The 14,738-nt window shown below is 41.0% G+C and overlaps 1 protein-coding gene across 6 annotated transcripts in view; it reads left to right on the top strand.

Annotated features, from left to right (window-relative positions):
- Window positions 1-13,501, top strand: part of LOC123960579 (NADPH oxidase activator 1-like) — a 49,216-nt gene extending 35,715 nt beyond the window's left edge. For 4 of the 6 annotated variants that reach the window (XM_046035393.1, XM_046035394.1, XM_046035395.1 and 1 more), the window contains 8 exons: window positions 1,037-1,175; window positions 2,757-2,825; window positions 3,143-3,230; window positions 5,714-5,817; window positions 10,939-11,099; window positions 11,967-12,075; window positions 13,067-13,190; window positions 13,342-13,499. In XM_046035393.1, coding sequence (XP_045891349.1) covers window positions 1,037-1,175; window positions 2,757-2,825; window positions 3,143-3,230; window positions 5,714-5,817; window positions 10,939-11,099; window positions 11,967-12,075; window positions 13,067-13,190; window positions 13,342-13,448 — 901 coding nt within the window. In that variant the 3' untranslated portion in view covers window positions 13,449-13,499. Of the gene's footprint in view, window positions 1-1,036; window positions 1,176-2,756; window positions 2,826-3,142; window positions 3,231-5,713; window positions 5,818-10,938; window positions 11,100-11,966; window positions 12,076-13,066; window positions 13,191-13,341 lie in introns of all 6 variants that reach the window. The other 2 variants (XM_046035398.1, XM_046035396.1) reach the window with 2 other exon arrangements.
- Window positions 13,502-14,738: the final 1,237 nt, after the last annotated feature.

The following is a 14,738-nucleotide window of genomic DNA, read 5'->3' as shown; positions in this document are numbered from 1 at the left end:
TTTTTCTTCTGTTCTCTACTTGTTATAGTTACACAGTATTAGGGGTGTGGGCTGTATTAAAAGTATCCACTGTTCTCCCATGCTCTAACACACAGTAACGATGAAATGTGTGCTGTTCTCACATTCTTCCTCTGTATGTACACATAAACAACAAGGCAGGGAAATATAAAAGGAATGTATTTTATTGTTTGGGTACATTATTGTTCAGTGTACATGCTCACATCTGAAACAAACTTTACGTGCTTGATAACTGTCCCACCCCGCAGACATCTACACGTCAATACCGATTTATATTCATAGCGGCAAGTGCTATGTAGCTCCACATAGGGGACACAGGAAGTGACATATAACACCTTCATGCAGCGACATAACCGCGTAACAAATTCACAGCCGCACCGGCAGAGCTCCAGAATATGCAACTCGGCCGAGTCACGCGCGGACGCGCTACAAGTGCGAGGGCCCGCCCAACGCTGCTTGCAGCTTTAATATTTATATAGTATCACTATAGTATTTCCTCTATTATTACTATTGTTTTTCAGGAAATTACTAGTTATACTGTATTGTTTATATAGTATTACTATTTTGTTTTTTTTATTTGTTTTCTTTTGGGTTTTTTTTAATGCACTATAGAAAGTTACTAGAGTAATAATCTATGTTTACTTTATCATCATAGTACTACTATAGGAGTGTTCTATAGTGTGTTAAAACAACTACAGAAACACTATTTACTATAGTGATACTTTTTAAGATAATGTAGGAGTACTACAAAGATCTACATAGTATTACTATTGAAATATTATAGGGCCACTATAGCTAATAAAATAGCACTGGCATATTAGCTCTTCAAACGGGCCCCCACATGTTTAAGGCCGCTCCTGAGATATATATATATATATATATATTTTGCATTTTTGTGTGCATGTACACTTTTAGTATGGATTCTATGCACTGTAATACTGCTACTGAACAACACGTTATAGTAAAACAATTCTTGTAGATATATGACTGCTGCTTTTGTCTTTTCACCACCTGTTAGGGATTCTCGATACATGCGTGTGCGGACCCCTTACATGGCTCGGGGCCCAGGACAGTTGACCGTGCCGGGAGGGGCCATGGTGTTTTTATTTGGCGAGGAAGACAGGGATGGCATGGCAACTGTCATATATGACGGACAGGTAAGAGGAGAGAGAAGTTGAAAAATCCTTGTTTCTCTTCTCGTGTTTTCAAACGCCTTAGATACAATTACGTATAAGATTAGAAGGTTGGAGACTGCATTTAGTTATTTTGTGGGCACATAGGGGCAGCACAACAAGCTGAAAACATTTACATGGTGTGACAATAAACTGTTGCAGGTCAAATTTATTTTAATTTTTATGGTGGGAACCCACCTTGTGTAATTTGTATGCAAATATTCCTCTCCAGGTTGTTAAAACCCTCAAATTCGCAGACACAATACTGAGAATTTGGTGTTGCTGACCCTGGCTGCGGGTGACAAAGCTGTGTCTCTATAAAGGTCCAGTGTGTATTATGAGTTATTGACAGAAATGCAATATAAGATCCATAACTATGTTTTAAGCGGTGTAAAGAGACCTTACATAATGAATGAGCCATTTCTATCTACATAACCGCGGGTCCCACCTTCCATGGATGTCGCCGTGTTGTGTATTTGTATGTGTATCCATGTTTCTACAGTAGCCGACAACGGACAAATAGCACTACAGAGCACGCTTTGTCACTGTGTTCTTCTTCTTCTTCTTCTTGTATAATTTTGGCAGTGTTCTTCACTACGTTGAATGCGTACGAAGAAGAAGAAGAGGAATTACTAATAATATTAAACAGTCTCTGAGTAGTCATCTGGTTTATTAGAGGTAAGAAGAGAAGTGAAATTTGGACAAATGGAGGAGTACACATATTATTTAGCACAAGCTGAAGACAGAAATAAAGGACATAATTGTTGTGGATTTTCCCAGATGGAAAGCTCTGATGGGACAAATGTTTTCAAAGCAGTGCTGAATCTGTTCTGCTGGACAGGTGATTAAATTAGTGATGCGATGCAAAGGAAAACTGTTATTTGATTGGTGACGTGTTTTCCCCTGTCAGTGTTGTGAAATATATAGTTGGATTGTAATTTCATTAATATTATTCTCCAGTGTGTGTTTTGGCTTTGCTACGTCGACAGAAATGTGCCGCTTACGTTTGTGAGACAATAAAATGTAACTTAGAGCATAGAGGCTCAGATCAGCCAGCTTCACATTTTACTGCTGTTAGATTGTAATTTCATGTAACTTTATTCTTCAGTGCTTTGACTTTGCAATGTGGACATAAATGTGTCGTTTATGTTCCTGAGACATTCAGCTGATTAATTAGCCTACAGCATGGAAGGTCAGATAAGCCAGCTAAACTTTTACTGCCCTAGAGAAAATATTTTGTTGGATTGTAATTTTAATATTATTCTCCAGTGTGTGTCTTGGTTTTGCTACCTGGAAAGAAATGTGCTGGTTACGTTGGTGAGACAATCAGCTTATTATTATTATTGGAAATAAAACGGTACAGCACGAAAGATCAGCAAGCTAAACATTTTACTGCCTTGGTGGAAAACACTTTACCGCTAAGAGCATTATGATAACAAGACCAGTGCTGAGTGAGGAGGGGTTTTTTGCAATTTGTTGCAATTTGTTGCAATTTGCAACCCTCGCCACTAGATGTCACTGAAACTTACACGCTTAACCTTTAGGCCAATATCTTTTATTTTTCAGAGAGGACTTCTTCCAATGTCCCTGCTTGAATCTGCAGATGTCAAGACATCCAAAGGGAAAAAGGAGAATGTAATGTATTTGTCCATGTCATAATACCCTTTATGATGCTTTGGCCAATATATTTAATTTGCTCAAAATTAGACTCATGCTGAGCAGAGCATTATTAAGCTTCATCGCCAAGACCAGGAAGCAAAACTGTTGTGTCAAGGAAAAGACAAAATGAGCTATAGTTATAGCCTGTCAGTCAGAACAGTTAAAAGATCATTCTGCTCTTTTTAACAAAAGATACAAGTTTCCTGCTGGGAGAAAAATTCAATGTTGTTTTCTTGGGTAAAAAATTATAAATAGCTGTTTCACTGACCTTCCTGTCTTGTCATATTCCACAGAGAGTTCCCAGTGGAATCCCCCTCCCACCAGGACTCAAGCCACCCACTCGCCCAAAGCCGCAGCCCAGCCCTGCACCCTCTCCTCAGGGTAACAATTTATCACACTCCTTTGGTCTTACACTGTTATCTCTAAAGAGGAACACCTCTCCATCTTCTTTAATTTGATCTGCTGCAGCAAGCACTTATGTATCATAACAGATCATTCCAGGGTCAGAACAATATTTTTTATGTGTACTGCCTGGCATTTCAAGGTACAAAGTAAAATGTAATTGTCATATTACAACAGGGTTGTAAAATGAAATGCACTTTGGGCTCTGCATAGGCACCTCACTATTAACACTGATGCTCAGTAGATGGGTACCAGTGATCTTCAGAGGTTAGTAGGTGTGGACTCCAATCTGAACCATCTGGGGTCTCTTTGTGAAAAAGTCCAATATCCAGTCCAGAGTGCTCAGAGTACAGCATTCTGATGTAGGTGTTGTTTTTCTCCAGGTGTGTGAGGGCTAGTGCTAGGACTAGAGTGGAGGGTAGTGGAGATGGCATCTGTTGGTCCTGAAAGCAAACTGGTGAGTGTCCAGGCTGGCTGGAATGTTCTTTATGTGCTCAAGAACCAGTTCCTCAAAGCACTTCATTAGAATGGGGGTGAGAGCCACAGGACAGAAGTTGTTCAGACTAGACACTGCAGAAAGTTTAGGTACAGGAAAGATGGTGGCTGTCTTGAAGCAGGTAGGAACCCTCTCCTGAGACAGTGATATATTGAAAATGTCAGTAACAACACCAACTAACTGACTGGCACAGGTTTTTCATACACAGCCAGGGATGCAGTCAGGCTGTGTACTTGGTGGACAACAGATTTGTTTTGAATGAAAAAATAAAAAAAGCGGATTTAGGAAATAGGGAAACAAAAAATGGAAAACAACCCTCTCGTTCCACAACCTTCTCGTTTTTATTGTATGTCATGTAATGTGGGGAACTGGTCTTGGTCTTGACTCTCTCTCTCGCCCTCCTTCTGTCTTGGTCTCGATTTGGTCTCAGCCACTTAAAAGTCTTGGTCTTGACTTGGTCTCGGTTTGGGCAGTCTTGATACAACACTAATGCCACATACCCATAAGTCAGGAGTTTAGAGTTTTACATCTATGGTTGCGGTCGAAAAGTCAAAAAGCCTTTCCAAACCACTTTTGACCTCGGTGGAAAACGTCATGAGGTCAAGGAAAGATGTGAAGGAGAATTCATAAGGACTTAGGAAAAGACAACCGTTGGGCTAAGAGAATCTGACTGCACTTTTCTAGGCCACGTAATTATGTGATGGCGGATGTTACTGACGTGGCCTGGTGTGGTGAAACTACAGTGTTCCGAAAATGGACACAAAAAGTGCGTCTTTGACCTGTGCGTTCTTACCGCGTTGCTTTAATTTAGGCCATCTAAAGGTGGACAACACAATTACATCATTACCAAAGTTACAAAAAGGCATATAGGGTACCAATCACCAAATAATGTAAATGGTTGTCACATTGAGAAAACATTATCCTAACTTTGACCATTTGAGGAGACTAGTAACTATATGGGTTTCAGTTATTGTTGACAGTTCAAAACAGTTACATATGAGCAAGTTATGGCATAAGAGAGAAAAGGCTTAACAGCCAATGGTAACTTACATGGTGATCGACGTCCTTTATCTGTTATGGTCGATGGATTTTCTTTTTTTATTGTAGGAAATTCAAATACAACACTTTATGGCAGGGACTTGTCACTTGTCCTGATAGCCAACTTAAAGTTGTATTTTTATTTCCGATTTCCATCTATAAACCCATCAAAGACCATCACATATTGTTATCTATAACGATCGCTACCTGAGTAATGTTAGCCTATACGCTGTGTGTTTGTGTATAATAGCTTTTGTTAAAAAAACGTGGTAATTTGCCTTCTCTTCGAAGAATAACATTGTGGGACCTGCAGACCCCAACAGACCTACGATGCAGTCTGCAAGGCTTAGCTTCGCTGAAAACTATTGACTGTTTGAGCTGTCTCAAACAACTCAAACACTCACTAGCCAACGGGGATGCACCCCTGAAAAACCCACCCAAAAGAAACATTTGTGTCAGAATTGCAAACAAAATGTCAGGCAGCGCAAAAGAGAGAGCTGGGAGCGTATCCACAAAGCTGACAGTGAGGGGGAGGGGGATATCCACTTGATACAGTGTCTATATTTGTCATGTTAACTTTAAATGAATGTGCACTGAATTTGCTCCAAAGCCACTCCACCAAAACATAATTTCATTTGTACCAAATTAAATTATTGGGGATGCTTATTCCAGTCCTTCATTTCACTTTCATTTTTGTGGCAGAGCATTCGATTTATTGATTCCTAATATAACAAAAATGCTTCTGAAATAAATGGCCTACCCCAGCTTTAAAGCTGTGGGGGTGTAATGGTAGGCTTTAGAATCACAGCTGTTTGCTTTTTGTATTAGCATAGTGGAACAGACTCAGAGAACATCTACTTTGTCTAACATTCCATTAGGCTTGTACTGTGTGTACTCAAACTGTACCTGTACTGTATTTTCCCTGCAGTACATTTTACCTCAGACACTCCACCTCCATCCTACACTGCCACCCATGCAGTGCTGCCAGCCTCAGAGCCTCCCAAGTACACAGCCAACTCATCCAGTGACCAGGTAATATACCCCTCTGAAAAGCCAGATTCATCTGTGTGAGCTGAAAGATTAAATCACATCAAAGTTATTTTCCTCGCACATCCAGCTCATGACATACACACACATGCACTCGCCATATCTTTATACTTGATCTAAATATAGAAAGATTGTGTGGACTTGTGAAGAAACTGCTTTGTAAGGTTGAGCTTAGCAGGGGGAATGCTGATGTGTCCCAATTAAGTCACTATGATGCTCAGAGGAGGCAGAGAAAGTCAGCGTATAGATAAAAATATTCTTTTGTGTCTCTGCATGCCACAGTGACCTGAAAAAATGTATTCTTGTGTGAAATAACTAATAGACGTCCATGGAACCAGAAGACAATTACTTACTCGGGAAGATTTCACTTCAAATGGATGAGCATGATGCTTTGACATATCTTCCAGACCATAATAAGTAGACCATGACAACCTGTTGCTTCTTCAATAAAAGTAATTAGTTTATTCATCATGTAGAACACGCGTACAGGGAACTTTTCTTAGTGACGTTAATGAAGTCTTGATGAAGTTTCACAGTCCTGAAACACTGACCAAGGCCTTCAGGAGCTTCCATATACACACTGCACACATTATCATATACAGTCAGCATTCAGTCAGCTGATTACTTTCTCCATTAATCGATTGTAATAAATTCTGAAAATAGTGTGCAATGTTGTCACAGTTACCCAGGGCCCTAAGTGAGACTTTCACAATGCTTGTTTTGTCAGTCCAAACTTCAAAATGATTGAAAATACATTAAAATAATCAAAAGTAAAAGCAACAAATCTTCATGCTTGTGAAGCTGGAATCATAAAACATTTTGACATGAAAAATAACTAATAAAAAAACAGTTGCCAATTCAATTTCTGTCTATTAGCCTAACTGATGTAGTTCTACTAGCTGGACTTCAATAAACTGTTAAGTAATTTCAATTATATCAAACATCCTATTTTTTAAACTCTTCAGACGTTTTGTGTATAAAAAGCTTTTTTTTTTTAAAATAGCCTAACTACTAACAGAAGCTGTCAGATAAAGTAAAATTACAATATTTCCCTTTGAAATGTGGTGGAGTAGAAGTAGAAAGTGGCATGTAAAGAAAATACTCAAGTTCAGTACAAATACCTTGTGTACTTAAGTAGCTACAGTACTACTTTGTTACTGTCCACCACTGCTTGGCTTTGGCTACCTGAAACTAAGGAGAGGACTAGAGATGTTTTTCTATATTTTGGCTCTGGATAGAAAGCTATCATCCATCATGATGGTGAAAATGGCTGGCTTTGAGCCACAGGGCTTTAAAGTGGGAGTCCCCTACCCCTATCATCAAGGCATTAAATGTGCAACAAACACTTCCAACACAAAACACCATTCGTAAGCTGAAATGCGTAGCCTACTCACACACACAGCTTGGCATAGGGCAAGTTCTGCCATCCTACTGTAGGCCTATGTGTACAATATAAATTGAGCACTGCTGTTCAGAGGCTCGTTTGGGTCCAAATATCTTTTTATATTTGATACATTTGTATTTTTGAAATACATATACTACATAAAACTGTAACGTTACATGATCAACAATAAACCTGTAAACTGTTTGTAGGCAATAATTAACGTGATGGCAGCCAGCGGGATGTAAATGATTATATTAATCGACTACCATTTGTTTGGCAGGCAAACAAATGCTCAGTCATCTTTTCATAACATCTAGCGAATGACAGTCAGAGTTAACCTTCTGTAGGTTGTAGCTAAAGAAAGAAGCAAGCTAATGATAGACAGCCAATGCTGAGCTAAACATGTTAACTGACCTGAGGTTAACCTATTTTCATTCAGCGCTTCTTTTGTGTGGGCCTTGTTAAATACAATCAATGATGAATGGCACAGCAGATGCTGGGGCGGTCAACATATTTATTGTCATCTCATGTGTGGTCGTGTGCAGCAGATACATAGTATGTGTTATGTAAGTAGGTAATATGACCTCAGCTCATTGCCTAAAAATAAACACTGTTCATAAGTCCAGCACCTTGAGTCCAAGTAAAGTCTGAAGTCTTTTGAGGACGAGTCTCAATTCAAGTGCGACACGAGTCTGAGTCTCAAACTTGAGTCCCCATCACAGGAGAGGAGGGATATTAAACCCTTAGGCACAAAAAAGCCTCTTGGAGCCATTGCCTAAACTAAGCAGGAAGTTGGCCATTTTGGATTTAATGGTCCTTTTTGGTGATTTACACACTTTGTACTTTAACGAACTCCTAGAGAATTAGTCCAACCGACTACTACCGACTCTAAACCCATTGACGATTAAAAGTTGTGCAAACGGTGAGTTTTTGGAACAGCGTGCCCGTGACGTGGCGTCCAAAATCGATGATTCGCCATAAAACAGTAAGTTATTGTAACTTCAGTCTACATGCTCACATCTGCACCAAATATGGAATACATTATAAGAGTCCTGCCCTGAACACATCTATATGCCAATATTCACTCAAAGTCACAGCGCCACCTGCTGGCAACAGGAAATGATACCCTTAACACATTGATGAAGCCATGTTTCAAAACTGGTGAATTTTCGGTTAATGGCTTGGCAGTGGTGTGGCGGTGAAGTGCCATGCTTTGCCATGACACAGTTGTAACTTTACTGTACATGATCAGATCTGTATCAAATTTTACACGTTTAAGAAGAGTCCCGCCCTGAACACATGTTCATGCCAACATTCACCCATGGTCATAGCACCACCTGCTGGCAACAGGAAATGACTTTTAACGAAGCAGCCCCATTCGCAGCATTATGTATCATGTCCAGACGTATCAAAAAGCCTCTTGGAATGATGCTCAAAACAGATTTGTGCTGTGCACTATAAACCCATTGACAATTAAAAGTTTTATTTATATAGCACCAAATCACAACAGCAGTTATCTCAGGGCGCTTTTCATAAAAGAGCAGGTCTAGACCGTACTCTGTGATGTTATTTACAGAAGCCCAACAGTTATCTCACAGCGCTTTTCATAAAGAGCAGGTCTAGACCGTACTCTGTGATGTTATTTACAGAAACCCAACAATTCCCACCAAGAGCAGCACTAGGCGACAGAGGCAAGGAAAAACTTCCTTTTAAGAGGCAGAAACCTCGAGCAGAACCATGGCTCAGGGTGGGCGGCCATCTGCCTCAACCGGTTGGGGGGGTGAGAGAGAGAGAGGGCAAGAGAAGAACAGAGAAAGAGGGAGGGGGATGGAAGGAGAGTGAGAGGGGAGGGAGGCAGCCTGCACAATATCCACACAGAGACAGTAAAGGTGATGTTGCTATAGACTAAATGAAAAATGGTACAGATATTTATAGTAGTGTTAATGAAAACAATCGTAATGTTAATGATTATAATAACAATAATAACAATAGGACTAGTAACAATAGTTGTAGCAGAGGGTGTCGAGCAGGAACACGGGTGCAGCAGGTGACCCGCAGCCACAGATCCAGACTCCACAGCTCCAGAGCCAGAAAACCTGCAGGAAGTGATAGGAGGAGAGAGGAGAGGGACGAGAAAGCACAAGACTACCGGAAAGGGGAGAAGTTGTGTTAGTAACATGCAATAATGGGATGAGGTTGCATACAGAGGGAGAGAAAGTAGAGGAGAGAGGAGCTCAGTGCATCATAGGAAATCCCCCGGCAGTCTAGGCCTATAGCAGCATATCCAAATGTAAATGCTCCGTACTTGTATAGCGCCTTTCTAGTCTTTTCGACCACTCAAAGCGCTTTTACACTACATCTGCATTCACCAGTCAAACACATTCATACACTGAGCCTAAGTGCTCAAACCGAAACTAACATTCACACACATTCATACACTGGCGGAACAGCCGCCAGGGGCAATTCGGGGTTCAGTATCTTGCCCAAGGACACTTCGACACGCAACCAGGGGGAGCCGGGGATTGAACCACCAACCCACTCTAACTCCCTGAGCCACAGCCGCCCCACTAAGGGATGGTTCAGGACTCACCTGAGCCAGCCCTAACTATAAGCTTTATCAAAGAGGAAAGTCTTAAGCCTACTCTTAAATGTGAAGATAGTGTCTGCCTCTCGAACCCAAACAAGAACCTGGTTCCACAGGAGAGGAGCTAGATAGCTGAACGTTTTGAAGTGGCTACGTTTATGCTGTGATGAACCACTTCTTGCAGGTTGGCTATATGTACTTCAAAACTATCTCAGAAAACACATTGATGATGTCATGTTGTAAAACTTGTAAGTTTTCTTTTAACGGCATATCCTTGGCGGTGTGGCGAAGTTCCATGCTTCGCCATGAAACAGGAAGTCATTTTAACTTAACTGTACATCATAACTTTCCAGCCCCAAACACTTCTACAAGCCAATATCCACCTGTAGTCATAACGCCAAGTGCTCTGCAGCGCCACAAAAGGGACAAAGGAAGTGACGTATAACACCTTCGTGCGGGGTCCGAACCGCGTAGCAAATTCACAGCTGCACGGGTAGAGCTTGAGAATCTGCAACGCGGTTGCACTACACGTGCGAGGGCCCGCCCAACGCTGCTTGCAGCTTTAATTTATATTTGTACTTTTCGGAGAAGGGACTGTGGTAATCCTGAGTTTCATGCTGGTGTACATTGTGGCAGGGAAATTCTGTTCAGGGCCCCAAAACCATTTGGGCTGGCTCTATCCCTGTAAAATACCTGAAATAACTTCCAGCTCCTAAAATCAGAGAACTACTACTTCATGGTTTTGGGTCTTGGTTTAGTTAATTCCTGTCTTATTTTGAAAGTGTCCTTCCTCATGTGTCTTTTTCCTGTCTTTTTCCCCATCTGTGTAATTGTCTACCCTCACTCTTATTAAAACCACTGTTCTAAACCTGATTTGCCACTAAAGTCTGCTACTAGGTCCACTGCCTTGTGTTTTACTATTCCTTGCTTGAAACCACTGTGACACTGCTGGCACTACAATTCCTATTAGTACTAGTAATACAAGTACTATAATACTACGAATTGTAGAGGCAGGAGTAATGCTAGCACTAGTAATGCTAGTGCAACTATTCCTATACAATCATGTAAATGATTCACACTGACTGAAAGAACAATAAAAGCTTGCATTCACTTGTGTATTTCTGCTTTTTGTTCCTAGCACACTGGTAAAGCTCAGGGAGCAGAGGCGGGCTCTGTGGTGGTGAAGGTCCACTATACTTACACTGTTGCTCTGTCTGTTCCTCTGGAGACATCGCATTATGACTTAAAGGAAAGCATCGCACAGAAATTGGGCCAGCCAGCGTCTCATCTGCGCCTCAGGTAACCACAAGACTGCCAACCCACTTCTGTTTCCTTCAATTTATGATGCTAAATTTCAGAAAGAAATATGCTTTTCTTTGTCTGTTTCACCCTGTGGGTCCTAGAAAGCAGCAGAATGGGATTGAGACAATATTATAATGTAATAAGAACACATCACAAAAGCAACAATGGGACCAGTCAGTAGCCATGTTTCCATCTAACTGTCATGCGAATTTTAAGCGTACTTTTGAAATGTCAGCATTCATTGAGATTCAGCAAAAATATGTGGTGATAACCCCGTTTGATCAGTGTGCGGAGCAAAGTTTCTGAAAAGGACCTTTAAAGAGGTGTGTGCATAATTCGGCAGAACAGATGATGAAGACTTCCTGCCGAGATTTGCATCCACCTCTTTTCTCAGCACAAATGAGCGTTTCCAGCCGCGAGGTGCATGAAATTCAGGCATGCAGAACTTCGACAGCAGAAACAGCTTATCAGTCGTGAGTTACAAGTTCACTACGTCAGAACTCATTATCCCATTTAGCGCATACTCTTTTTCGACAAAGGCAAAAACCACCTCAAGTGAGCATATAAACTTCTTTGCGAAATTAAGGATTTATTTTTCGAATTTTGCAGTTTCCATCAACCTTTTCTAATGCGATACTTGAAAGTGCGCATTATAAAACGTTGATGGAAATACAGCTAATGTGTCTAGCTAAAAATATGTTAAGAAGGAGCTGATAATAATGCTTTGATGCTTGTAATCTGTGATGTCCTTGAATAATGCTGTTTTTTCCAACTACCCTCTGCCTACCCATTTGGCCCCCATGCCTGCAATTTCCCATTTACTGTATTACCCTGCTACCACTCACTCACTCACTCACTCACTAGATATAAACAACATGGCTCCCGGGTGCTGATACCTCTGGATGGGGAGGTGGAGCGAGGCCTCATTGTGCAGGAGGTGGCTGAGGCCGGCAGAGCCACCCTTTGGTGCCAGGTGAGGATTTAATCTTACAACTTCACACGCAGTACATTTGTGTCTGGTAGGTCACAGTTGCCTTCTCGCCAGATTTTTCCCCTACTATTTTTAAATCTGTGCTAATCTGTTTTTTATAGTAAGTGGATGAAGAGTCTGAAATAAGTAAGAATATGTGTCCCAATCACAAAAGAAAGGCGACAAACTTGAAGTTGAGACAACATTGCATCTTTAACATTGCACTGATCACTGGCCAATCTCCACCACTGTTGGGCAGCAATGAGTTACTCAGTAACGTGTTTCCACTAACTAGTATTGTAAAGGATTACTATTTCCAAAACAGTAATAATATTACAGTCACTAATCGAAGTAAAGCCACATTACTGCGTTACTAGAATGCACCATCTTTGACGTGAATGCATGGCAGGTCAGGTGCAATTCATTTCAAGACGCTAGCCTACCTAGTAGTAGGTAAAATAATAATATTACTTTTTAAATAAGTAAAAAGTAACTTATTATAATTTCTGATTAACTTGCTCTCCATTTAGCCTGTACCCCCATATGGCCTTACCATTCCAAATCTAGTCACGCACCTGCTTGCCAGGTAGTTAATCAAATTATTATTTCATCCTGCTATACAATTGCAATAGCCAACATCATACACTTGGTCATGTGCACTGCAACAATGAGGGGGGATTGTAAACCCTTAAAGGAGAGTAAGTGATTCTGCAGTAGGAGTGTTGATATTTAAACTGTTGCTAATTGGCTGGAACAATATTGTGAGGCAAGGTCCACACCACTTTCTTTGTTTTCCATTTAACATTAATGCATTATTGTGACAGGTATTGTAGGGCAGGCAAGTGGAGGGTTAAAATAATATATTTAATGGTGGTGTGGGCCTTTCTTTTTTACAAAGTACAATATACAGTTCAGAGCCCTCCTAATCCCAGTATTTATCCAGTTCCTTGGAAATATAGCTATACTAATAAAATGTTCCCTCATTATACTTCAGAAAGAGGACCCCCTGCACAACCGTATCATGCTCTACCAGATGGTGGCTCTGTATGATTACGCTGCTCAGGGCCCAGAGGACCTGGAGTTCAGCGAAGGAGACACCATTGACATCCTGGGTGAAGGTGAGGCACTGCAAGTCAACCTACTTTGCTTACCAGTAGAATCATAGAAACTGTTTTCATCTGGCACTTTCATTAAAATGTTCTAATTGGCTTCTCTGTTCAGATGTTAGTCTTACTGTATCTTTATGTTTGTCTCTCACACCTCCTTTAGTTAATGAGGAGTGGTTGGAGGGACATTGTGCAGGAAATATCGGCATCTTCCCCAGCTGCTTTGCCTACAGGGAGAATGGCAACATCACCCAGAGCCTCGAGTTATAGAAATAGACATGTTACTGTATAGTCATCTCTAATAAACATATTAACCTATGAATGGAGGCTGTTCACTGCCTTGGAAGACCCAAACTACACACTTAAAGGCACATACAGTGTGCTCAGTAATGACTTTATTATAAATGACTATATTACAAAGATTTCTTTCTCATATGCTATCACTATAATGTTACTATAGTGGCTCACTAGTCTATGTAAATGCTCTGTACTTGTATAGCGCCTTTCTAGACTTTTCGACCACTCAAAGCGCTTTTACACTACATCTGCATTCACCAGTCACACACATTCATACACTGAGCCTAAGTGCTCAAACAGAAACTACCATTCGGGGTTCATTATCTTGTCTAAGAACACTTCGACGTGCGGCCTGGAGGAGCCGGGGATTGAACCGCCGACCTTCCGATCAACGAAAAAATGAAAAAATCAATATGTGGCGGTCAGCTTTGGTACAGTGGCAGGTAGCCACAAATAATCAACACTGGAGTGATGATGTAAATGTGCCAATATTATGTAGCTGCAGTTTCAGGACCCCCGCAATTCTGGGACCGCAGTTCTAGGACTGTAGTTCTTTTGCGACAGCGGCATCTAGTGGAGTGGGGGTGGTAACGCACAGCAACACCGAAGGAGGTTAACCCTGCCTTCCAGGACGTCGGCCGGTCGACATGTATATTGCAGAACACAACAGAACACGACAATATAATCAATAACTTAAGTTTAGGCACACACTTGGTGGTTGTGGTAAGGGTAATTGGCTTCAGGGGGTTGTAAAGAGTAACATAGCTAGCTGGCTAGCCAGCCAGACAGCTAGTTGGCAGTATCAAAGTAAACAAGGGTCCTAGAAATGTAGTTCTGGTCCTAGGATTGCAGTCCTGAAACTGCAGCAGATACACTTGGGATGGTGGTGCCTGATTAAATGTAATTAAGATGAGCTTGAACATAATTGTGTTTTTAGTTAGAAAAACAAGAGGCTCAATGTTCAGTTTGTAGCTCAATAGCAACTGGGACAGGAAGAGAAACGCCTCAGAAGTTGCCTGAGAATCCTCTGGCTTTTAAGATCTCTTCAGTATCAAATTAATTCATAGTTGTCAGTACATCCAGTGGCATGCAGCAAACATGAACTGTTATTAGTTAATTCAGCGAACTGTATATTAATGAATCATACACGGATTAAAAGGGTCGGGTTAATTTTCGGTCATTATTTAAATATATATAGCCTACACCATACTCGGCTCATTTGGAGTAAAGCTCAACATTAAAGCACGGTATGGACAAGCACTT

Source organism: Micropterus dolomieu, linkage group LG21 (assembly GCF_021292245.1).
Source record: "Micropterus dolomieu isolate WLL.071019.BEF.003 ecotype Adirondacks linkage group LG21, ASM2129224v1, whole genome shotgun sequence".
In the NCBI taxonomy this organism is placed as follows: Eukaryota; Metazoa; Chordata; class Actinopteri; order Centrarchiformes; family Centrarchidae; genus Micropterus; species Micropterus dolomieu.
Note: the sequence above shows the minus strand (reverse complement) of the source record. Positions and strands in the feature narration are given on the sequence as shown.